Source organism: Aedes aegypti, chromosome 3, assembly GCF_002204515.2.
Source record: "Aedes aegypti strain LVP_AGWG chromosome 3, AaegL5.0 Primary Assembly, whole genome shotgun sequence".
NCBI lineage: Eukaryota > Metazoa > Arthropoda > Insecta > Diptera > Culicidae > Aedes > Aedes aegypti.
The window spans coordinates 224,007,984-224,034,668 of record NC_035109.1 but is presented as its reverse complement, the minus strand read 5'-3'; the positions used below and the strand labels follow the sequence as shown (position 1 = coordinate 224,034,668).

At 35.7% G+C, this 26,685-nt stretch overlaps 1 protein-coding gene across 1 annotated transcript in view; it reads right to left on the bottom strand.

Annotated features, from left to right (window-relative positions):
- The window catches only part of LOC5572123 (allatotropin), a 116,729-nt gene that overhangs the window by 7,693 nt on the left and 82,351 nt on the right, over nt 1–26,685 (bottom strand). Inside the window, 2 exon segments of the mRNA XM_001660152.2 lie at nt 12,392–12,459; nt 12,461–12,760. Of these exon segments, the coding sequence (XP_001660202.1) occupies nt 12,392–12,459; nt 12,461–12,760 (368 nt within the window).

Below are 26,685 nucleotides of genomic sequence, written 5' to 3'. Positions count from 1 at the left end.
CGATTGATACGAAATAGAGCTCTTTTGAACCATTTCTACAAATCAATAACACCTGCTGCAGTGTTAATATTACATCTTTATCACAATGAATATGATATACAAAGATGCTTGATTTACTTGTTTGGTAGTGAGATGATAAAGGAGAGGATATAAATTCATCAGTATGTTGAAAACTGTGTTTTTTATTTAGTATAATGGTTGATTGCCGTTTTTTTGTCCCGCGGTCTATAAGGTTTACATAGAACATGGTACAAGTAAGCGTAGAAGGGCAGTTGATGTGCTAGTAGATGGACTTGAAAACACTTTCACGATGAAATTATTTTTTTAAGGTTCGATTCAACAGGAAATATCTTCCAATACATTCTTGTAGAATTTTGAAATTTTATGTTAAAAACATCAAAACAAATTGAATGCTATTAAAACGATCTTTGGATTTATACTTACTCCGGATGCCTTAATAATATGCTTAATGAGATTTTTTTAAGCTTTATGTTAGGGGGTTCAAACATAGTCCATTTACATGCGTATACTGTTGTAATGTTGATCCATTCTACTTTTCATGAACCTCATAATAATTACGGTTGATTAGCAAAGAAAACTCTCTATTAAAAACTAAGTACTTAACGAACTCTGGGACAGCTGGGAAGCAGGCTATGTCCCAGCAGAGGTGTAATGCCAGACAGAAGAAAAATAAATTTAATGTATTCTAACCATGAAAGGAAACAGTGCTCGATTCGATATACTTTCACAGTATAAATAAGTGATCAGTCGAACTTCCAACATATTTAATCGAATAAGTGTCCTATAGCTTATTAAATCCTCTAAATCACATAGGACAGTTTTGGTTTTAATAAACGAAACCTAATATATATGTATGTATATTTATGTTACGAACTTTTATATGGAAATAAAACTTTCATCGAGCCTAATACCAACGAAACTGTAGCTCACAATGATTACATTTAAAAATAATGTACTATAAAGAACAAAAATTTTATATAAAAAAATGTTCGGGATCCCTCGGTGGATTTTTTTGGGGAACACGTCAAATGGAAGCTAAAACATATATTTTCGAATGGTGAAAGATTTAGCGATGCTTATTTTTTGTGATAAACCTTTCCCATATACACGCCGTGAAGCACTTGATCTTGGAAAGAACAATAGAAATATTAGTAGTGGAACGCTAATGGCGCTGTTCTCACAAAACCTAATTAGTTTATTATCACCTTTAACTGTATCTTTTCATTGTTTATTCGATGCCATGTTGTAGTGGAGGATTTTAAAATTTATTTGACACTTTGAGGACCGGTACTCAAGCTGTCAGCGCGTGGCAAACTAGATGTTGGTAACACGAACAGCAGCGACATTAGCATTCTCAGGTTAATGCTTCTACTGAAAGAACTTGTCTCGTGAATTGAAACCAGTCTCATATTCTGATTGAGTCATTTTTCCACTTCGACCTCCTCATAATATAGGACAAATAGGTGGGTCTTAGTGACTTGTTACTCTCTTATACTCTTCCGACCATAACTTATCAGTATTAACAAGAACAGATACAACTAGAGTACAATATGGTAGATCTTACATCATAACGCACCTCGAAGAGGTGATCTACCCGCGGCAATAGTTTCTTCCGCACAACATAGGCAAAAGATTCTCTAACTTGCAAGGAGGTTTTGAGCTTGAAAAATAGAAATATTAGTAGTAGAACGCTAGTGGCGCTGTTGTCACAAAACTGATTTAATTTATAATTACCTTCAAATGTAGTTTTTAATTGTTTGTTCAATGTCAGGTTGTAGGGGATGATTTGTTATGTTTTTAAAAATTGATTTGACACTTTGAGGCCCGATACTCTCGCTGTCAGCACGTGGCAAACTAGATGTTGGTACACGAACAGGCATTAGCATTCTTAGGTTAATGCTTCTACTGCTTGAAATCACGAAGAACAACACCACACTTGAGCAATTCTCGCTGAAACCATGCCGCCATCGGCACCCATCTTTAGAATTCCAATTTTATGTCACTGATCGCTAGTTTTCGATAAAACTTAAGGGTGGTCCTTTCTGTTTTCTCAAATTGGTGGACCCCTCGTACGCCAGCTAGCTGAACAGTTTGCGAAAAAGCCCATTTTTAGATAAATCTTGGGTATTTCTTCACGGGATATGTCTCATATTTCGCTTGGAACACATAGCAAACTTAGTGGCATCGTATAGAGAAAAGATATGAGCAATTCCACCGAACATGACGAATTTTTTTAAAAATTTAATTTTTGTATTTTTTGAATCGCCTGAAAATTTGCATACAGATTCTTTATGGCCAGAAATGCAATTTTGCACCTTCAGACCGCCATTTTGAACCTCGCCTTATTTTGAGAAGGGTGTATCGGAAAATGCATAGCAAATCTTTAAAAAACTGTAACTCGAAAACGGTTTGTCCGATCGATTTGAGATCTACTACAAAGTTGTAGGTATTGCTTAGGACTATATGGAGAGAAATATGCACGGTAAAAAAAAGTTACAGATTATTTTTTATTTCAAAAACAAAATTTTAAAATCGATTTTCTCCAGAAACGCAGTTTCGATTATTTTTTATTTTTAGATATGTTTTAGGGGACAACTTATGTGATTTATTGCACAATGTTTCAAAATGGAAGAATTATGGACAAAAAAGTTATGATTTTTTAAAAAATTACAGATTTTGAAAAAAATTCGAAATAAAGGAAAACAATAATTTTTAATGTGATTATTTGAAAGTACAGAAAAATTGCAATCGAATAGTACTTAGGTAAATTTTTTCTAGGTTGCATCAATTTCGAGATATACTCATTTTTATATAAAATTTTCAAATAAAAAAAGTAAAATAGGCCCTTTTCAAACATATTTCGTGTTTCTCCATTCCAGAAATATTTTATTTTGATTGAGTGAATCGAACCACAAAATTGATGTTTTTAATTTTTGGATATGTTTTGCAGCATATTGTTTGTAACGGAAAATTTTTGGATAAAGAATAAATTATTTAAAAAAATAAATAAAACGAATTTATGTAAAACGATATTTTTGGTGCGTTTTTTGAGTACAGAAAAATAACTATATAAGGTACAGTGGGGGAAGTGTATCAGTGGGATAAGTGGATCATTTGTCCATATTGAGCATAAATACTTGAAGATGTTGAATGTTTTCGCACCATTGCATCGTTTTAGGTTATGTTCTTACGTCCACACTGATACTAATGCAAAACTGGTACTAAACGTACACTAACACAAGCAAACTTGTTGGCTGCAAAAATCAATTAATTTCAAAATTGTTATCCGTCAATCAAAAATCCATTGTATCTCTGCCTTAAATCAAATTCTACTAGTTTTTTTTAACGCATGGTGAACATTTTAGTTCTAACTAAATGAATCACAATGAAAAATATGTGATTTTTATAAATAAATACAGATATATTGGACATGGTACACTTACCCCCACTTTTTAATGGGGTGGGGTAAGTGGATCAAGTATTATTATCATTTATTGGCAGACTGCTTACGATAATTTGAATAAGTTTGAATACTCGCAAATATTGTTTTGTTTTTACTTTTTCTCATTACTAGCTTAAATTTGTCTAATTGACTATAGAAAATTTGAATTAATACACCTAAAATTTATTTTAATATTTCTGGTACAAGAAAATATAAAAGAATGAATATTGCGAAATTCAAACAAAACTTTTGGTGGTTTATTAGAGCTGAGTTGCAATAGAGCAAAATATACAAATTTTCCAATTGAAAACATATTATCGTACCTTATTTGACCATATAAATTGTTCTAGACAGATGATAGAAATAAATTCATAAATAGAATAAAAGGTTTCAGTTTGTCACATAAAAATAGATGTAACTAATATTTTTAAACTACCAGTGTTTTTCGAAAACTTTGTAAGGAATAATCCTACAATACTTCAGTATAACTTTTGTTAATATATAGTAAAATTTTAGCCAAATAATTCTAGCAACAATGTTTTTTTTGTTCGAATTAGTGTGTACTAATGTATTAATATTTTTAATAATAAAATTAAGACACTTTTTAATTTTTAAAGTATCAAAACATGACATAACAAGCACTAATAACAAGAACGAGAGCAATATCATTCTTAGTATACATAATTACACCATATATGTTTTGAGAATAGATTTTTTTTAGTGGTGATCCACTTACCCCACCATGGTGGAGTAAGTGGTTCATTTGGCGCAAATTTTCAAGTCCCTCATACTCAATACATAAAAATCAGAAAAATCTAAATAAATGACGATTTGAAGTATATTAGTCCCTCATTTGTTATCCACAGAAAAAAGTTTGAATTACATTATTCACGTAAGCTGTACATAATATTGAAGTTGACTGTTGATTTTTCTGTATCCACTTACCCCACGTTGACATGTTGTCCCCTAAAACATGTCCAAAAATAATAAAAATCACAGATGCATCTTCATAGAAAATCGATTTTAATTTTTTTTATTAAAAAATCTGTCATTATTTTTTACCGTGCATATTTTTTTCCAAATAGTCCTAAACAATACCTACAATAACCGCAAAATATATCCAAAAATTAAAAACATCAATGTTGCGGTTTTTAAGAACTATTAGCTTCAAATTTTCATTTGAAAATATCGTTTATATTTTTTACCGTGTACTCTTTTTTCAATACTTAAGCATAAATGTTTTGATCAAACGATAAACGATTCAGCTACGATTCGCTCAATCAAAATATTTTTTTTCTGGAATGGAGAAACACGAGCATATTTGAGAAAGGCCTATTTTTCTTTTTTTATTTGAAAAATTTATATAAATGTGAGTATATCTCGAAATTGATGCAACCTAGAAAAAATTTACTTAAGTTCTTTTCGATTGCAATTTTTCTGTACTTTCAAATAATCACATTAAAAATTATTGTTTTCCTCTATTTCGATTTTTTTTCAAAATCTGTAGTTTTTCAAAAAATCATAACTTTTTTGTCCATAATTCTTCCATTTTGAAACATTGTGCAATAAATCACATAAGTTGTCCCCTAAGACATATCCAAAAATAAAAAAAAATCGAAACTGCGTTTCTGGAGAAAATCGATTTTAAAATTTTGTTTTTGAAATAAAAAATAATGTGAAACTTTTTTTTACCGTGCATATTTTTCTCCATATATTCCTAAGCAATACCTACAACTTTGTAGAACATCTCAAATCGATCGGACAAACCGTTTTCGAGTTACAGTTTTTTAAAGATTTGCCATGCATTTTCCGATAGGCCCTTCTCAAAAATAAGGCGAGGTTCAAAATGGCGGTCTGAAAGTGCATAATGGCATTTTTGGTCATAAAGAATCTGTATGCAAATTTTCAGGCGATTCAAAAAATACAAAAATAATCGGGTTTGCGAAACGGCGTGGAACCGCTCATATAGCTTTCATTTAAACTTAAAAAAATTGGCGGCCATTTTGAATTCGGCCGCCATCTTGAATTTTGTTAGAACAATCGATTTTTCACCATTAGCGCACCGCTAGTTTTGAATTCTGAGATCACCATCAGAAAGCTGAGGAAAAATTGCGTAAGATAGGCTACAGAAACTAGGTGAGCAATGGTATTTACCCTTAATCATGTTATACGATTTTGACGTATATGGCGAGTGCAATCAACACAAACATTATTTTTGTACAACAAAGAAACAAGTTTTCAACCTTTGGTGTTTTATTCGAGTCGAGTAAAGAATAAGAATATTATTTTTAGTGAAAAAATATGGCGGCCATCTTGGATTTTGACGCCATCTTGATTTTAGGTAGTAGAATTAATTTTTCACCTTGATAGCACTCAGCATGTCGAATTTAGAGGCTACCAATAAAAAAGGTTATGTATACTCTTCTTCTTATTGTTCTTCATTTTACTGACGTTACGTCCATACTGGAACCCAGCCTGATACTCAGCTTTATTAGTCATAAATCCAGGTTATTAAACAGCAATTTTCTTTTTAATGCGATTTCTGACAACAGAATAATTCTTCGACATATCTTTGAATTCAGTTATAATTAATAAATAAATTCAATAAATGAAAACCGTCAAAAAACATTGATTGTATTAAACAAACATTTTTTTACCCTATGTATTGTTGTTCATTGTATGAAGTTTATAGATTGCGTGTCGGGACATTAGTAAGCCTTGTGGTAATATCTGTAGTTCTAACGTAGAACATTGACAAAAGTGCATTAATTTATAATGAAAGTCTAAAATTTTGAAGCAAAAAACATCCTTCATTTTCTAAGTCATATAGTATCGTTTTTTAGTACCGCCCAATATGCATGTGAAAAATAGCGAAATTAAATGCTGAGAAGCAGGTTTTGTTCTAATGTGGACGTAATGTATAATTATAAAAAATATAAATATAAATACTTAAAAAATATAAAATATAATTTCGAGGTTAGAAAAACTGGCGGCCATCTTGGCTTTCGACGCCATCTTGGTTTGTTAGTAGTTGCATGATTTTTTACCATCTCAGTGCTCATCATGTTGAATTATAAGGCCTCCGTTAAAAAAAACAATCAGATTCTATCTTTCTTATCTTATCTCAGCTGTTCAACTGATTGTTCATTTGTATCAATGGTTTTAGACCAAATAAATGAAAGAAATAATGCTATTTAACAACTCGAAGATATGCAGATATTCAGGTAGCAAATAAGCATTAAAAAATCCTATTTGGTAATTTGTTTTTAAAACTAGTTAAGCTGAAGGGCTGGCTTTGTTCCAGTAGGGACGTAACGTGAGGAAAAAGAAGAACAAGAAGAAGAATAAGTGTAACGGTAGCATTGAAATTCAACATGTTGAGTGCTAACAAGGTGAAAACTCATTCTACTACTTAAAACCAAGATGGCGTCAAAATCCAAGATGGCCGCTCAAATTAATACTAATATTCTTCATCTGTCTCAAATAATGCACCAACGATTGAAAACTTGTTTCTTTGTTGTACAAAAAATATGTTTGCATTGATTGCACTCGCCATATACGCCATATATATTGTTTTAAGTTTAAATGAAAGCTATATCCTTCCTCTATACGATGCGACTAAGTTTGTTATGTGCTCCAAGCGAAATATGAGACATATCCCGTGAATAAATACCCAAGATTTATCTAAAAATGGTCTTTTTCGCAAACTGTTCAGCTAGCTGGCGTACGAGGGGTCCACCAATTTGAGAAAACAGAAAGGACCACCCTTAAGTTTTATCAAAAACTAGCGATCAGTGACATAAAATCAGAATTCTAACGATGGGTGCCGATGGCGGCCTGGTTTCAGCGAGAATTGCTAACTTAATAACGAATCCCAAACAGTTTGAATCCAATCTCCAATGGCTTGAAAATTTTCTCTCCTAGAAAAAAAAAAATATGTCAGTCGCTTGAAAAAAGCAATGTCCTTCCAGATCCAAGGCCTACTGTATGAATAAAGTTTACTAGTTGATCAAGTTTACTAGTTTAATAATCTAAATTTGATTAAAAACGTTAAGCATATTTTATTAAGTCAAAATGTGTCCTACATTCACAAATCCTTAAGAGAGTCGTGGTATAACTTTCATACTGTTCGAAGCATGAAATTTGAAAACAAAAATAGTTTTTAGCGGCAACTTGGAATCGAACCAAGAACCTTGCGATTGTAGGCTCGTACGCACACCCCTCGTCTATCGACGCCTTGATGCGGAGTGACGGTAATACGATACATAAAGCGTTCGTATTGCTATAATCGCTCCATCTTTCATAAAGCAAAGTATATGAATTTCAATAGTCCAGTTCGCTGCGTGTAGAATTAATACGCAATAAGAACAAATCAAGAGAATCGTGGTCTTTTCAAGGTTTCTAGAGCTTTCCAATAACAATTGATATGATGGACATACATGTGAGATTTCAAAATAGTATTCGTCTACCTAAAAGCGAGATTTTCTATTAAACCTCAAAAGTGACAATTTAAATAAGCCTTATTTTCAAGTTTTTTTTTCGATTATTTACTAAAAATAAACTACTAGTTCCAGGAATCTAATATTTTGATGATACAGTCAACTTTTGTTCGTTGCACTAAACCTGTAGCCCACTTAGTGAAAGACTTTCACTAATCGGGCTAAGTTTTAAGCTGTCAATTAACGTAGAACAAAAGAAAAACAGAGCTACATCATTGATAAATTGCGTCTTATGTCAGAAAATGACGTTTGCCTTCGTATAAGGTGGGCTATAGCCCAACTAACAGGTAATTTTTTACAGCCGAAATGCTGCCATAGTGAGATTTAAGGGAAAACATATTCGATGAAACTATTGAAGCTAAAGAAATTAAGCAACGCTAAAATGTACCATTTTTTTGACCCCTTCCGTAACGGAATTAGTCGCAACGCTTAGGCCTACTCCAACACCCCACCTCCCCCCATCCCCTAGAGCGTTGCGTAATTTGTGATCAGCGCCTTAGTCTGCACAAATTTAGTGGCGCTGTATATTCAATTTGACTCTCTGCTATAACTGCAACACTGTTTTCAGTGTAGTCTGTATTTGTCTGCATTGGCCATTTCAACGAGTGACATTTAATTTCCGGCGTTGTCAACAAATACGAAATGTTACCAATACATAAGATAGTTTTTCCACAGTTTTGGATTGCCGATGAGAACATTTTAGTTGCCGACAATAGTAATTGCATTCCCGATAAAAGAACAAGTGCCTCATGACTTTGGTTAGGAAATACCGTAGATTTTGAGAGTAATATGTTCTTTTGTGTATAATAATCATCAAATAAAAAGTGCTCAAGTGTATTTCAAGTGTCTCTTGATATTTTCTGTGCCTTATATTGCGAAAAATTGCATGTTTAAAAAGTTCAGCTGCTTAGATTGCCGAGAATACGTAAGTTCCCCTATAGGGCTCTTCATTGTTTTGATTTTGTATGGGTTTTTGACGTTTACTGGCTTTGTTGTTTACTTATTTCATGGAGGAGTGAAAGAAACAGAAACATTTTTGTGCAGAGCCCCATATCGTCGTCCCGCATTTTTTTTTTCTTTTTGTGCTGGTTTTTGGAGAATGACATTTTTGTTCTGTTTGCGCGTGCGGTCGGATGATTGTTGGATAACTGATAATGCGACGTTGTTTCTTAACCGAATTTTGTCGACGTGCCTGCTTGCATTTATTTCTGAGCAGAAAAATAGACCTCACCCATCCTAACCAAACAATCGAATAGTGCTATGCAGAATCTAATCATTAATATAATTAACTAGTGGTCCCGGAAAACTTCGTCTTGCCATCAAGTAGGCCATTGAAAAACGCTATTGACGGTCCCATACAAAATTGCAGTTGCGTTCACGCTCGTTTTTCCAACTTTCTTGGTGAAAAGCCTAGGCTTTTTATACACACAAACACGTCGGAACCCTTGACGAACCAAACGGAGAAAGAATCATTCAAATCCGGTGACCCGTTCGTAAGCCATTTCGTGACATACAAACACCATTCCATTTTTATTTATATAGATGAAACATGTTTTTTTTTGATTGCCGGCTTTCAAAAGATTAATTATACAACACATAAACTACAAATGCTTTGTGTCCATCGCCAGCTTTTTAGGCAAATCCCGACCTAATCTTATACCCCTTCCAACCCCCATCTCCGTGGCACTTATGAGGGCGTCGCTGAGTCGGTGGCCTCTCATTAGGCAAATGCTACATCAAAATTTTCTTCCCCTATCTCAAGTTATGGTAAAGATGGGCGTGGCCAAGAATAGCAATATCCATGCTTTTGATAATATTGTTCATGATTGGGCCAAGGTTTACTCTCCAGCCTTGTTCCTGAAAGCAGTCTGGATGATATAAACAAATGACACATGAATGTTGCTAGTATCCAATCTACGAAGTATTTCGTAACTACGCTAACGCTAGTGTATTGAAAAGGCAAGTAGGAAACTATGGAAGTATATTCATCAAGCTGTGTTCCAACATAAACATCCAAAGTTTCAAAAAATTGACGAAAAAAGTTAATGTTTTATACGCCTACACAGATACACATTTTAAAATTTCAATGGAGCAGAAACTGAACACTACCGTAAAAATTAACCACATTCATGAGTTTTTACAACATCGCGTAAATTTGAACATACATTTATATTTTAACTAAAAATGCTTGAAATTTGTGTTTATTTTTATGGGAAGTATGCACTTCAACAGAAAAGTATTCGCCTATCTCGATGCGTGGGAAATTTCTTGCAAGAAATGCTCACGAAAAGCAATTTTTTGATCGTAGTACCGTTTTGTCTCAAATTCCGAACAGACTCATATTCCGAACACTCGGTTTTTGTTTGGCGGTTTGGTTGAAATATTTCACTGAAATATGTCACCAGATAACAAGGAAATGGTAGTCGATTGCAATTCAATTATAACGTTTCCAATATAATTTATACCGTGGGAGTAGTGGTGATTCTCTAGTTTGAGACCAGTACTGCCCATACTCGCAATACAGTCCCATTAGGAAAATCGTCATGTCGAGAAAAACGCTTCTAAACATGTTTTCAAATGTGTTCGTTCCACCGCTGCTGATAGCAATAAATCGTGGTAGCATTACTCTACACACTATCATTACAATATTATAAAATCGTCAGCAACTGTAACACGGTTAAAATGGTTGTTTCTGAAGTCCAAATTTGGGACCCAAACCAATGGGACTCGTTATCCGAGTACTTCTCTAGCCAACCGCAATTATACCCGCATACCAGTCCCATTCCTTAGCACTCGCTTACTTTGTTATCACGCTCGTTGACACATTAAGATTAAAGTTTACAATTGATCACAAGGCATTTTCCCTTCTGAAACTTTTAGTAGGTACTTTAATTGCAAATTTACTTCGAAGTACTATTCGGTGGTAGGTACTATACTTTATACAATGATAGTGTTAAAAATTTGATTTGTCTGTTTCTGTCGGCCGCTTGGTTGAATCCCCCCACTGCACAGGAGCGTTGGATTTGAACCATAACGAAGAATATAACTAATAGAGCAAGTTTTGGATCTTAATGATGACAATCGCTTCAATCATGCGATTCCCCATGTGTGGATAATACTGTTGTGTGTCCAGAACCATCCTTTCTCGGCATTAGATGTTATATATACTCCATATGACTATGAAAATCCTGTCGATGATACCAATGGCGATGTGCGCGAAAAACGTCCCCTTTCATACCGACGAAAGTTGAGCTTGCCGGAGATTTTGTTTACAATTATTTAAATAAGTTGACAATTGGCCAAACCTTCTTTCAAGGAGATTCTATTTTTCTTGTTTTTTTTAGCCTCGCAAGGATATATACTTTTAGTTGTGGTTCTATAATTTATTGCAACAGAAGTCACTCTAGAAAATGTTCATGTCAAGCTAGAATAAGTATTTTTCGTGAATAAACAAGGTTTTAATCAGTATAATTTGTGATACTCCTTCTTTTAATGAAATGAAAACCACGATGGAAGATTACAAAAAATATTATCAAAATGGGTTTGTTCCAATTTCGTCATGATCAACTAATGGGACTGTTATGCGGGTATTTGTAATATGGGACGCACATGGTTTGGTATTTTTTCCACATTTTGTCCATACAAAGATTCAATTTTAAGCATGATTTAGGGGAGTACACTAAAAATAAACATCATTCACGGAGCTAACTCAAAAATGGATAAAATTCATATGGGACTGTTATGCGAGTATGGGCAGAGTAGAACAAGCTCAGATTAATTTATTTTCTAAATTATTCATTTGAATACGATTTATTCGCATTGTTCGGAATTTGAATCAAGGTGTTCAGAATATGAGACAGAATGAACACAGTGTTTGGCATTTGAATCAAAATGTTGTTCCATACTTTTGCGTAAAAACAATACTAAAACGAACTATATCAACATTATTATCGGTACATCCAACAGCTAACAGTTAGACTTTGCAAAAAAAAATCAAATTTACACAAATATCAACCAATTTATGCCAGTCAGATGCATTTGAAATCACTGTTGGCCTCAAATGTTCGGAATATGAGTCAAAACGGTATGCAGTTGATAAAAAGTGTCAATACAAATGGAGCTCACTGTAGAAAATTTCTTGACCCTTTCTTGCGCAGAAAATTTTTACTTTTCTTGAGCGGAACAGCATACCTAGCTTTATGCTCTAAAAATGTGCACGACGATAAGCTTAATCTCACAACATATTTAAGCAATGTATGAATGATGCAGAAACTCCACCACATGCATGGATGACTCCTTATTCCAAGCAAAAGGATAACATTTTTATCTATCAAGCACATCATTTGCGGTTATTGAGTTATTAATTACTACCCTAGTTTAATCTTCCTCCTTAAACTTTATCATATCCTGTCCTGCCATCCCCACTCACCTTTCCTGTTCACCAATTATCTGTTGCACCGGATCTGCATTGTCGGCGGTGAGCTCTTCGATAAGTTTTTCCCGTCTCACGTTTATCGTAGCTCCAAGGTGCCGTTTCATCAATCATGTGTTTGACGCCGACGTTACCACTGCTGCCTCCGACGTTGACTCCAATTGGGGCACGACGTTTCCCGAACCCTCTTGCGGTCATCATTTCCGAGTTCCGAAACGGTGCCCGTATCGAACGGGGAATCTTCGAGGCCCGGGCCGCCAAACTGGCCAACTGACGAGCTGGGCCGGCGTTGGAAGTGTGACAGCATAGTAAGACTGAGCACAGAATCACCAAGAATAACCATCTGCAGGCGGACATTTTTGTAACCTGTGAAGTGAGAATAGGAGAAGAAATCGTTAATTTTTATTGCAAATTAAGTGGAATAAAAGCTTGAACAATCAAGTGAAGTGTCGGTCTGTATAATTTGTAATAGTCTCCTGGCGAGAATTACCGAAAACGATATTACGCTCTCGCGGTGTGTCTGAAACCGTTAAGAAAGAAAAAAAAAATGTCGAAGGATTTAGCACCCATCATTTGTAATTCCTTGAATTTAATCAAAAAGGGAATCAAAAGCTAATGTAATGGAAAAATATTTGGATAATTTAGGAAGGCATATTCACATGCTACAAAATATTCCGTAACAATGCATCATTATCAATTGATTAAACCAATAAAGTGACCATCAGTCTTGCATTCAATATTCTATACATGAGTTATCCAATCATCTTCTCTGTAAATTTGAAATCATTTCGTTGAGAAAATCGTAAACAAAATAAAGTTTATTATATGAATTGAATTGTATTACAGTCGCCTCTCCACATCTCGATATCGAAGGGACCATCGAGATAGGGAGAGATCGAGACAAAGAACAAATGTTTGATGAATATTAGATTGAAAAACACTCCGTTGCCAAGAAAGAAATACACAAACAGACGTCATTTTGCGCTTCTAATTTGAATCCCAAAACTTCGGTCTAGTAACCTTCGATATTGGTCATATCGACATACGGAGAGAAAATTGAGAACGAAATATCAACAGAAACACATCGAGATATGGAGATATCGAGATAAGGAGGATATCGAGATTTGGAGAGTGAAAATGTATGCAGACTGAAGGGACTTATGAAATCATCGACATAGGGAGAGATATCGAGATGTAGAACATCGAGATGTGGAGAGTCGACTGTACTTTTTATTGAAGGGATAATCTGTCATAGGCAGGTTTATCCCCAGTCAGGTTAAAAAAAAACAGGACAAGCCTGAGAAAAAACACATCAAAAATATTGTTACTAGCCTAGGGACATATAGTGATGATGCTTTGTGAAAATCAGTAATGTGACAGCCTTCTGTTCAACTGTAGAACGGAAATTTATCTCAAAAATTGCAATAATTAAAAAGAACCTACATGGGCATACTTACATGCATAGTATCAATTCAGTATTTTTCAATCACGTAGGCTGTGATACAGCAGTACCCATGCATGTCACATGTTTTCTAGAATCAGATACAATGGCATGAAAAGACTGGGATATTCGGTTGACGTCTACCAAAACAATACTAAAAGGTGCTACTTTCAGAACTGCAAATAGTGCTGAAAAGTAGCAATTTTCAGCATAAACAGCAGGAAAAGTAGGCCGTTATGTTGATCAATCCTATTCGTGCCAGAGAAGAGGAAACGTTTATGTATCTGTTCAACAAGCACTGAACAGTTGATAACTGTAGAAATAAAGTTTAATGTTTAGTGTAATAAAATGATTTAATAATGAATAATGATTGTTTTTTGGAAGTGCAGAGGATTTAATGGCCTTCTTAAAGCGAGTAACACGTCAACATTTGCATTCGAAAATAGTCGGTGCCGTTCTTGGTACAAAACAAAGAGTTAAAATACTTACATGATTCAAAAAATTCCAAATAGCATCCGTTGGTTTCTTGCCATACTTATTGATCACATCGGTTATAATATTTAAAATAATGTGTAGCATTTAGTGATGGTGAGAGCATTGAACAAGTTAAATTAATATTCAAAAAAAAAACTTAAATTTAGGTCTGAAACTTCAAAGTACTCTAGTTATGTCGCCTTTCGATAAAGTATTCCTAAACAAATTGCAGGGATGCTCCTGCACTATATTTTTGAAATATCGAGTGTCTCTATAGTAATCTCTGAGTAATCTATATATTAAACTTCTCGTACATGATGCGTCCATTATGTTCAATTACTTCGAATACTACTCTTCATCGTTGTATAGGTGCGCACCATGAGCATTCTTTGTATGGGGATTGGTGTCAGCACTAGCCTCATGAATGAGCCTCTGTACTTGCCATAAATTCTTTTGTTCTTATGACCTTCACTGTGCGCCGTGTGTTAGTGCTGTCTCGCTCTCTCTCTCTCTCTCTCTCTCTCTCTCTCTCTCTCTCTCTCTCTCTCTCTCTCTCTCTCTCTCTCTCTCTCTCTCTCTCTCTCTCTCTCTCTCTCTCTCTCTCTCTCTCTCTCTCTCTCTCTCTCTCTCTCTCTCTCTCTCTCTCTCTCTCTCTCTCTCTCTCCTCTCTCTCTCTCTCTCTCTCTCTCTCTCTCTCTCTCTCTCTCTCTCTCTCTCTCTCTCTCTCTCTCTCTCTCTCTCTCTCTCTCTCTCTCTCTCTCTCTTCTCTCCTCTCTCTCTCTCTCTCTCTCTCTCTCTCTCTCCTCTCTCTCTCTTCACGGACAACTTGAAAACAGGGCGCTCAGTAAAAGTCAAACGTTTTTATAGCATGCATACACTGAAACAAGCGTTGAAGTAATAAAAACCATGAACGAGTTTTTAAAATTACTATTCCAACCACTATTGAGCTTACCATGAACGCTTTTTATTTGCGTTTAATTCCCTCTCAATCCTACCGTATCGATAGCCGTGCGGTAAGCGTTCGCGCTTTGATAATAAAAGACACGGACACCGTCTTCAGCCATTTAGCTGCACAGACTGTAACTTAACACTAGACAACGGACAAGCATGCTCCAGTGGCACAGCCGCGAAACATTTCTGACGAAAAGTTTCAATGGCTGAAGCGGGAATCGAACCCCACACCTCATGACACGATGCGCTCACTGCCTGACGACACTAACCACTCGGCCACGAAGCCCACTAATCTCCAGATCCTCGGTTCGATTCTAGTCTGCTGCAAGTTTTAATCATGATATAGTAATTTATACTGTCCAAATGGTGCCGTGGTAAAATTGAATGCACAAAATATTCGAAATAAATGTTAATTTAGTCTGCACAAATCAAGTGGCGTTGTGTATTTAATTGAACCCTCTGATATAGTATTTTCAACCGCTACGCTGTTCTCAAGTGTAGGCTCATAGGCTAACCGACGCGCATGATGTCGACTTGCTGTCATTTGTGGTTTGTTTACCGCGCACGATGAAGGAGTACCGTGACGTCGTAGTAAAGTTCTTTGCGAGAGGTGAGCAACCCAATGACATATTCCGGCGGTTGAAATCCCACGGTGTGAAGCAGAATTTCATTTATACCACCACCCGTCGGCACCGGGAGTCCGGCTCGGCCAAGGATCGTGTGAGATCCGGGCGGCCATCAAGGTGGTGAGGGACCGGGTTCACCGAATAATAAACCACTCGATCCAGAAGACCACTGCTGACCTGGGTGTGTTGATAATTGCGCGGCACGCAGGTCAGTAGTTCGTATTTTCTGATGAGAAACTCTTTGTCTTGCAACAGCCACACAATGTCTAAAATGATCGACTGTGGACAACGACGTTCTCCAGCATCCTCCCGTCCCTCATAAACACCTCGCAATTCTAAAGCGCCTCGTCGGTGATGGTTTGGGGCCGCATCCAGGCGTGGGAAGCTCCCACTGGTGTTCATCGAGAAAAACGTGAAAATTAACGCAGCGAATTATAAGACCGCGGTTCTGGAGAAGGTCGTGGCCCCGGCACTCTGGGACCTCTACTGTAAGGATCATGACGTCTTTCAACAGGACGGGCCCACACGGCGAATATCGCCCAAGCGTGGTGTCGAGAGAATTTGACTGATTTTCTCGATAAGTCTTTGTGGCCTCCCAGCTCCCCGGACCTTCATGTATGGTCGTATTTGCTGGCCAAGCAGAGCGAACATAAATTGAACACTATGGACCAATTTAAGAAGATCATTTCCAAGACCTGGAACGAGATGTCGATGGACCAAGTGCATGTCGCATGCGATTCTTTTGAGAAACGTCTCACAAAGGGTTCCAAGCTAATATGCCTTAAAAGTTTTCAATAAACATAGCTCAATAGAAATTTACTTAGAACATAATATCTTGAACTTCCATTCACATTTTGAAGTGAGTTCGAATTTATTGAACACCCTGTAAAAATACAAATCATTTCTGATTACGACGAAAAGATTTCAAATGTTTTTAATGCTTGAAGTAAAACTGATGGTAAGTTAACAAACAGATAAGTATGTAAATATCCGTTACAAAATAGACCAAATTTTTCCAATCACGATATCTTTCAATTCCCTTATTGAAACGTTTTTCAAATTCATGGAGACTATGCTTCAAAACTATACCTTTCGAATGGTGGATGCCAAATTCTTTGACATTTTTACGTTTATAACGGTTTCAGACACACCCACGCTCTTCCGTGTAATCACGTCAGGGATTTTATCATGCTATATGATCCCGGTTTAATTTGGGAAAAGTTTTGCCTACCTCCGTAACATGAGCTCCGTACTACACAAGAAGCGCAAAACAGTATGACGACAGAACAGTGGATATGCTTAGGATTCAATTTTCACTATTGAAATTATATTGCCAATTTCAACGACGACGAATTTCCCCTGTCTGAGCTGGATTGAATTCGCGTTGTCGCCGTACGGGGAAACGCTTTCTTGTGATGCAAAGATACCTAGTATATGTCTCGAGCATTTTCATGACTGTCAGCTAAGCGTGATGCTGTTGGTGGAAGAGAATATGTACAAGAAAGCTGTCTAGTTCAAGGTTTATTCATAACAGTTATGAATTGGTCTTCCTCCCAGAGGCGGTTTCGTAATGGAAGTAAAGAGACAAATTCGACACTTTTAAAATTCCATATTTTAGTATAATTTAAAATATAACATTCATTTTCATATATACTGTTTTTTTGGTAAAACTAAATTGAGCTTTTATTGACATTTTGTTCATAACACATTACATTTCATTTGACGTAGCAGTTAAGAATTTTTTACAGGTAAATTGATTTCACCTGCTTATGATTTATATTCTTTTTCATAAGAATTTTGATAAGTCTTTATACATGGTGGAATTAAAGTGACCAACTTTTGAAAACGATTCTGAAGCTCCTTCCCTGTTACAGTACTAATGTATATTCAATATTGAAACACTCGAACAAATGTAAAATAATGTTATTGATAGTTTTAGATAAAAATCGTTGCAATCTTCCTTTGCTACAATTAATGCGTTATATATCAGGTAAAGTTTGGTTAAATTGATTGAAAGCTTATTTTTCTTTTCCTAGCAGGTCCAATTTTGAATTGCTACGGCAAATAACAATATGTTGTTAACAAGTTGTTGAGAGAACTTCCACAGTTATTAACAGAGAGCTTTCTTTGCCAAAGTTGCCATTTTCGCATTCGTATATCGTGTGGCAGGTACGATGATACACTATGCCCAGAAAAAAAGTTCGTAAGAAATTTTGGGAAATGGGTGCAAAAACATTAAAACACAATATCGCGGTTTACATATTTTTTTCGTGGTAAAAATGATACATGGCGTCACAACACAGTATCGGGAAATCCCATTTCTGATTCAATCTGAAATAGAGGCAAAAATCGAGTGTTCCAAAACCTAAAGATGCTCGACGAGGACGAAAAAAAAAACATTTTCAACAGCGGCTACCTCCTGTTTTCTTAAGCAAATTGGAAATGGTTGTCGTTTGTTTATCGTTACCCTCTGGCTCGCTCAAATCGGCTATTATTCGATTTAACCGACCGAATAATATGCTATCAAGGTGTGCTCGTTTTATGCTACATGGTCATGAAACTCGACGGGAAACGATTCGCACAGGAGCTTTTTCCCATGCAAACATCTGGGATGATGCATATCCTCTCTCGCTTGAAGGAAGAAAGCTTCAACAGCCAGTTGAAGGACGACCATCGCTGCTTCGATTGCCGCCTATGTCGTGACAAGTATTGAATTGATTGACTAATAAATATTTATCGATGTATTAAATTTATTGCATTGTTTAATAGTACCAGTACCCAAGCTGGTGGCTACCAAAAGGATACCGACTAGTACAAACACTCCTGTATGTTCTCTACACCCGATCCGTAAGGAATAACAACATTTATCAAAACTTTTTTTTAATAATAACAGCGTTTGTTACATTTATATATTTTGATGATATCAATGGTTCAATCGCCGCGACTTGATGTGTCAGTGAATCATCGATTTGTTTTCGGCGAGAATTAACGTACAAATAAATTGCCAGATTGTCCGGACGTTTCAGTCGTTTTACTGGCCTACGACCATCTTCTGCGGACTAATCTTCTAGCCGTTTGTTTACAGTTGGACGGCCATAACTTTTACTTATTTATATATTTTAAAGAGTACCGACCTGAAAATACTTTATCATTATATCATAGTCAGGCAATACAAAATCAGTTTTCATTTGATTCTCATGATAAATATAATCTCCAAAGAAAAATTGACAGCAATTGTACCTACGATTTGGGAACACGCTTAGATGAATTTAATCATGCAATGCTATAGCTATAGCAGTAGATGATTAACAGATTATCGTGATGTACAGAGGGTCATTAGTATTACAGAGAGCGAGTGCTGAGAGATTCTTTCATTTTTTAGAATCCAATCCCTAATCATAATAATTACAAGGTTAGTTATGATTACACACTAGGGAGGTTTAAAATTTACAAAAGTTTAAAAATCCAATCTCCCATATTTTCCGTACCTTTTTTACCATAGAATTTGTGTTCTATGAAATTTTCAGCTTTCTAAGTGGTGATTTAAAAGTGGCCCAATGACAATGTAGGTTTATATGGAAACTACTATGGATTTTTTTTTTTTTGAAAAATTTTCCAAATATGACAGTACTGGAATGTAACTACAAACTTATCATCTCATAGTGAAAACTCATAGGGTAGAAGCATCGGTTTTGGCCATACGCCAGTTGTAGCCATAGGGGATTATACACCGTTTTACATAAACAATCAGCATGAAACCTTTTGTGTTCAGTAGATCACATTCACATGATATAGCTACACTCATTTATTCGTCCAAATTGATTCAAAACATAAGAAAAACAATCCATTTTCCTTATAATTTTAACTCTCATACACCTAATTTGGCCAGGGCACTCCTAATTTGGCCACTCTCATGAGAAATCAATGCGATTGGCCAATTTAGGAACCGAAGATAAATCTCTGGCCGAAGCTGGTTCCGTTGGCCTATACTGACCAACGGGATTTTCAAAGCGAAAAAATGGTTATAGCTCAGTTTCGATATTTTACACATATAATATGGATTGATAGCTTGCATTTGACATATTTGTGGTATAAATACGGCTTCCCATTCAATAATTATTGACATTTTCTCTTAGGCTGGCCAAAACCGGTGCTTTTACCCTTAATAAAGAAATTTGCTGAAGAGAGCAATTCAATCCGACTTGAAGGAGACAAGATATTCATGAGTTTGTATGCTATCATTTAGCTCCATATGGGTTTATAGCCCTTCAAACATTTATTTAGCAACATCCTTCATTAAGGTTTGAAGAATGAGTTTACACTATGGGATGATAAGTTTGTACTGACGAATTCCATCCAGAATGAGTCGAAAAAAAAATAAAAATCGAGCTCGATAGTCTTCGATTTGGATTAAATTTTGCACATGTTTTTGGTATGGTAGAATAAGCGTTTTCCATAGAAAAATTGATCATTTTGACTCAAGTGTAACTTTTGAAAAAGGCCTATAAGTTTTTGCATGCAACTTATTTGAAAAATTATAACTCCGGAACTGTTGATTTTAGAGAAAAATGTTCTATGGAGAAGTTGTAGTGAACCGTTTGGACTATAAGAAAAAATATGCACTGAAAAAATATTTTATTTATTTTCATAGAAAAATCAAAAATAAAACTTAAATTTTTAATTACACAAAAACCCCATTTTCAATATTTTTTAAATTTTCACCATTTAATCTTGATAGCTAACAGATGTTTAGGACAAAGTTTCATGATGGAGAAATTTTTAATAAAAAAGTTTTTCTAAGAACAACTATCAGTCGATTTTCAAAATTTTGATTTTTCGTCAGAATAAATACGTTCTGCTGATACAGTAAGCATCTTGAAATGATTCTAAGTCATAATGATTATAAAAATAATTTCTCTAGAAGTAGCCATTTTCGAATTATATCGAGTTTAATGCAAAAAATATTGTTTAAATATTAGAATAGGCCATTTTCATTAGTTATTCGTGATTTTCCATCAAGGAAAATAAGTAAGTGGAAAGGAATATGGTCTTTACTCTCGAAAAACGTATTATTATTAATGGAGAAACGCGAATAAATAATGAAAATGGTCTATTTCAATATTTAAACAATATTTTTGCATTAAACTCGATATAATTCGAAAATTGCTACTTCTAGAGAAATTATTCTTATAATCATTATGACTTAGAATCATTTCAAGATGCTTACTGTATCAGCAGAACGTATTTATTCTGACAAAAAATCAAAATTTTGAAAACCGACCAAAAATTGTTCTTAGAAAAACTTTTTTATTAAAAATTTCTCCATCATGAAACTTTGTCCTCAACATCATTTTACTATCAAGATTCTATGGTGAAAATTTAAAAAATATTAAAAATGGGGTTTTTGTGTAATTAAAAATTTAAGTTTTATTTTTGATTTTTCTATGAAAATAAATTAAATATTTTTTTTCAGTGTATATTTTTTCTTATAGTACAAACGGTTCACTACAACTTCTTTATAGAACATTTTTCTCTAAAATCAACAGTATCGGAGTTATAATTTTTGAAATAAGCTGCATGCAAAAAATTATAGGCCATTTTCAAAAGTTACACTTGAGTCAAAATGATCAATTTTTCTATGGAAAACACTTATTCTACCATACCAAAAACATGTGCAAAATTTAATCCAAATCGAAGATGGGCGAGTTCTGTGACTGACCGATTTGACATGGAATCCGTCTACTCATATTATATTGGAACAATTTTTAAAATTCCTCCATAGTAATTTCTAGGGACAGTGGAAATTCGCGGCAAAATTCTTGAAATTTCGCGTGTGACCAAAGCGACAAATTAAATATTTCGCGGCTTCGTCGCGGTCCCATAATTTTGGCCATATTGTACACAAAAATACACATATTCGGTGAAAATAGCCTTTTTATGTGTAAAATTCGCGGATTTTCATTAAATATAGTTTTTATTTTACAAATTAAGATGAAAAATTTGATACCAGAGTGGGAATGCAAAATTTGGAATGATATTAATAAGCCAGAATGACGTTCACGACAGCAGCGACATTAGCATTCTTTGGTTAATGCTTCTACTGTACTAACATATGGCTCAACCGTGGGTTTGAAATGAGGCGGTCTTCACAGTTTTCCGTAGCTTGTGGGATTAAAACTGGTTGAATTTCTTTGTTATTACCATATTTACATTTATTTTAACGTAGGAGTAAATGCAGAAGTGCCATGTTGTAACAAATGTGTCGAATCTTCTATGCTACGCGGTATTCTAAGTTTCCCAGTTACTGCAGATGTCCATGTTTGTGTGTGATTTTTATCTTGATGATTTTTATCTTGATGATACCCATCAACCTCCCACATATAGGTATTACTCAGAGTGGATCTAGATAAGAGTGGCGTCAATGTCAAAATTGGAACAGCGGCGAACTGTCATTTCCATACAAATCCGCGTTCCAATCGAGCAGGAGACCTGTCAAAACTGGAACATGACGTCACTCTTGTTTACAGGCACTCTAGTATTACTGACTCGATCAATTGAGTGGAGTTTTTCATCAAGGTTTGAGCGGAACCCGTTGAAGTCATCAGATTTATCGTGACAGTTGATACAGCATAGACCAAGGTATCTAGAAGGGAGGTAATCCAATCTGCCAGATTCTTCATTCCGCAATTTTGAAACAACAAGTAACAGCTGGCGACTTTGTTTTGGTTGAAGGTCAATCCGCGAAAATTTTAACTCAACTGCTGTTACTAGCAGTAAACAACCCCTAACAATTCCATAGAAACGATAGATTGAAGAACAGAGTACACAAACCCGTCAGCTGTTACTTCCACTTCCCCTGCAGCAAAGATGGTTAGAAGGAAAAAGATAACCGACTCTCGTGTTTTCTAGGCGACATGAATAGTGCCGCTCTGGTGAGTCAAAAGCCAACTAATATGCAATGTTCTCCTAGTGACCACCAGATGTTGAGGTGTTCGTTAATGACATTCACGCTTGAAAAAAGGTACACAGCTCAAACGAGGATGTGCGACATTGCCAATCATCTCTAAATGGCATAAAATGTGGGAAAAAGAAGAAAAAAACAGCACATGAGCAGTTTTTAGTATATATAAAAATTAATCAATTTTGTGTTGTTCCAGAAAAGCCTGATGTTATGTGAGTCGAACTCACTTCTGTGTAACAATTTTCAAGCGTGGTTGTTTTGATTTCTTCCACTTTTCGTTTTTTGATTGCACGATGATTTTAATTTAGCTGAATATAATGCTTACGCGCTTTTGACTCAACAGATGGCAGTAGTGTTACTTGAATAACGTGTCGTCGACAAAATATATGGCAAAATAAAGAGTCGATCATCTTTTTCCTTTTAACCATCTTTGCCTGCAGCTGACTTCACTTCGCACCCACTGACTGCTTAGATCGCTGAACCTCACTTCAATAAATATTGGCATAGACAAAATTATTTCATTCCTTAATCAACGGTGACTTTGATGATTTAAGGATCAACAACTCTGAATTTTACAGGAATCAGAATTTTTATTGCATTTAAATTTTAAATTTCACGGAGACATGTTAATAACAGTTATAAAAAAAACAAAAACTTACAAACTAACAGACTTATTGTTACGAACGATAACAATCTTCGGGCATCTTCTTCCTTTCTTACAGCATGAAGGATTATGTGGATGTCCTTTAAAATTCATTGGCCTCATCAAAATATATCCCAAACATATAAGCACATTTTCTTATGACTGAACAAATGCATGACGGCTTACAATGAAAACAATCTTTCACACCCCCTTCAAAGGAACCGTTTTCTACGCCGTATATCACGCATACATTGATGCACACAAATTTTTTTGACGTTGAATAACGTCTTTCGGCAACATATGGGGGTACAATTCAGAAAAACGAAAAATTGAACATGTAACGAAAAATGGTCAGGTTTTGACCGCTAATAACTCAGTCATTTATTGATAGATTTTCAATATTCATCAATGAATCGATTGGAAATTTATCTACGCGTCGATTCAAATGGAGGACTCTATTGATTATTGGCAACAAACTATTGAAAAATCGTAAAATGTTGACCCCTTTCTTATCTAACCAATCACGTTCAAGCACATTTTTTGGGTTCCGCTTTCCACTATAAAAGCGCACCGGTCCTGCTTCTTCCCTCAGTCTTCTTTTTTCGGTCGGGCGAGTCATTTTCGCTTTGCCTTTGCACCCGCGTCACAGTTCAATTTGTGTCGCGGAAGAGGAAGACGTAAGATCGATTTGCGGCGGGGATGACGATGGCTTTGGAGCTTCTCCGAGCGGCGAACTAAGCACCCAAGCCATCGTCATCGCCGCCGCAAATTTATCCACGCTTGCAGATTTCGAATCGTGATAAATTCAGTATCGGTGATCAAGAAGCAAACCCGTTAGGAACAAAATACCAGAAGCCCCTGATCCGAGGAGCTGCTGCTAATCGAGCGTCGGACTTGTGAAATCGCTCAAGATTTCAAGAGTGTGCATCGTTTCCAGATTTCGACTTATGCCCGGTGATCCACAACCCGTTGGTATTGTGCGCTATCCACGTCACGAGGTTCATCGTATAAGCAAATAGTTTGCTTAAATTTATATATATGCGTTGAGGATTTCCCGTTTGACCATGGCAATTAACTGATAACATCCCGTAGTGCTATTCATCTGTGACAGCATCGAAGCTAAAAAAGCCATCGGCTCTTTTCAGGGCCATCAAATGTGTTGAAAAGAGTTAAAAAAAATATTTCTGACCTTATTACATCTAATATTCCTCAATCAATCTCACAGCTTTATATAAAATTTAATTTGTCATGTATAATTGATAGCACGACAATTAGATACTTTTGATGCTTTTGAAAAGAAATTCTCATGGAACAATTTTCATAATTTTGGCCCCCATGGATCAGAAATTTTCCTTCATACTAAAGAAAACTATTGATTACCAATAGCTTACCATTGAATATTTAGTAAATGTCATCCCTTCCAACTATTCATGTTCGACCAATTTCTCACGCATTATCATTTTCCGCAATTTTCATGTAATTCTAAGCCCAACTCATTATTTGCACATACACATTTCCCAGATTGGTCGACTAGAAAGAGAAGAGCACAAAAGGGAGGAGCATCATCTGCTAATCTAAGGGTTCAAAACATGCTTCCTTTGCCGGATTCGGTTTCATTCCATTTTCGCTTTCGAGCTGGTAAGAACTCATCCGAAACTGCTTAGCGAAGAACACCTCGCAGCCAGAAGCCTGCTGAGATGTTTTTCAGCGTCTGGTTTGTGAAATCGCCCTAGATTGACCCGCGCTTCTATATTTAGACTCAAGATATCAAGATTGAGCTACGTTTCCAGATTTCGACTTAAGCCATGTGATCCACTACCTGTTGCTGTTGTGTGTCATCCACTCCATGAAACATTCTGCTGGTTCGTCGTATAAGCAGATAACTTGCTCAAATTCATACATTTGAGTTGAGGGTTCCCCGTTTGACCATGGCAATCAACTGATAACATCCCGCAGTGCTATTTATCTGTGGCAACATCAAAGTTAACAAAGCCATCGGCCCTTTTCAGGGCCATCAAATGTGTGGAAAAGAGTTATAAGAGTAATATTTCCGACTTAATTTATTACATTTAATATTCCTCAATAAATCTCACAGCTTCATACAATATCTCATTTGTCATGAATAATTGATGACTCGACAATTTGAGAATGTATCCGCGGACGCTGCTGCAGTGCCGTCAGGGTGAGAGTGCTCAACATCCACGACGATTTTAAAATAGAGTGGCATTTTCAACATCGTCTTTAATTTCCCATATTTTAAGGGAACGATTAGATTACTAAAATTATCACATTTAACAAAATTGAGATACATTTCGAACGCTTTTGAAATCAATTCACATTGACCCATTGTAATAATTTTGGCACCCATGGATCAGAAATTTACCTTCATAATAAAGAAAACTATTGATTATCAATATTTAAGTATTGAATATTTATGGAATTCAAACCCTTCCAACAATTCATGTTCGACCATTTTCTTATGCATTAGCATTCTCCGCAATTTGCTAGCGATTCTAAGCCCAACACATTATTGGCACATACCCATTTCCTAGATAGGTTGATTAGAAAGAGAAGAGCACGAAATGGAGGAGCATCATCTGCTAATCTTAGGGTTTAAAACATGCTTCCTTCGCCGGATTCGGTTTCATTCCATTTTTGCTTTCAAGCTGGTAAGAGCTCCTCCGAACCTGGTTATCGAGGAGCACCTCGCAGCCAGAAGCCTAATCGGTGTCTAGTTTGTGAAATCGCCCAAGTTTTCTAGATTGACCTGCGCTTCCAGATTTCGGCTCGTGATAAACTCAACATCTGTGGTGCAGTCAAGAATCCCGTTAGGTACCATTACCACTATTATTGGGCAAATCGAGCGTTTGGCTTGTGAAATCGCTCAAGATTTCAAACTTGAGCTACATTTCCAGATTTCGACTTTAGCCGTGTGATCCAATACCTGTTGCTGATGTGTGCCATCAGCATATACCTGGCAGGAAACATTCTGCTGGCTCGTCGTATAAGCAGAGAATTTATTCAAATTTATACACTTACGTTGAGGATTCCCCGTTTAACCATGACAATCAACTGATAACATCCTGTAGTGTTATTTATCTATGACAGCATCCGAGCTAATGAAGCCTTTGGACCTTTTCAAGCCACCGAATGTGCGTAAAAGAGTTGAGAGTATTTTTTCCGACTTTAATATTT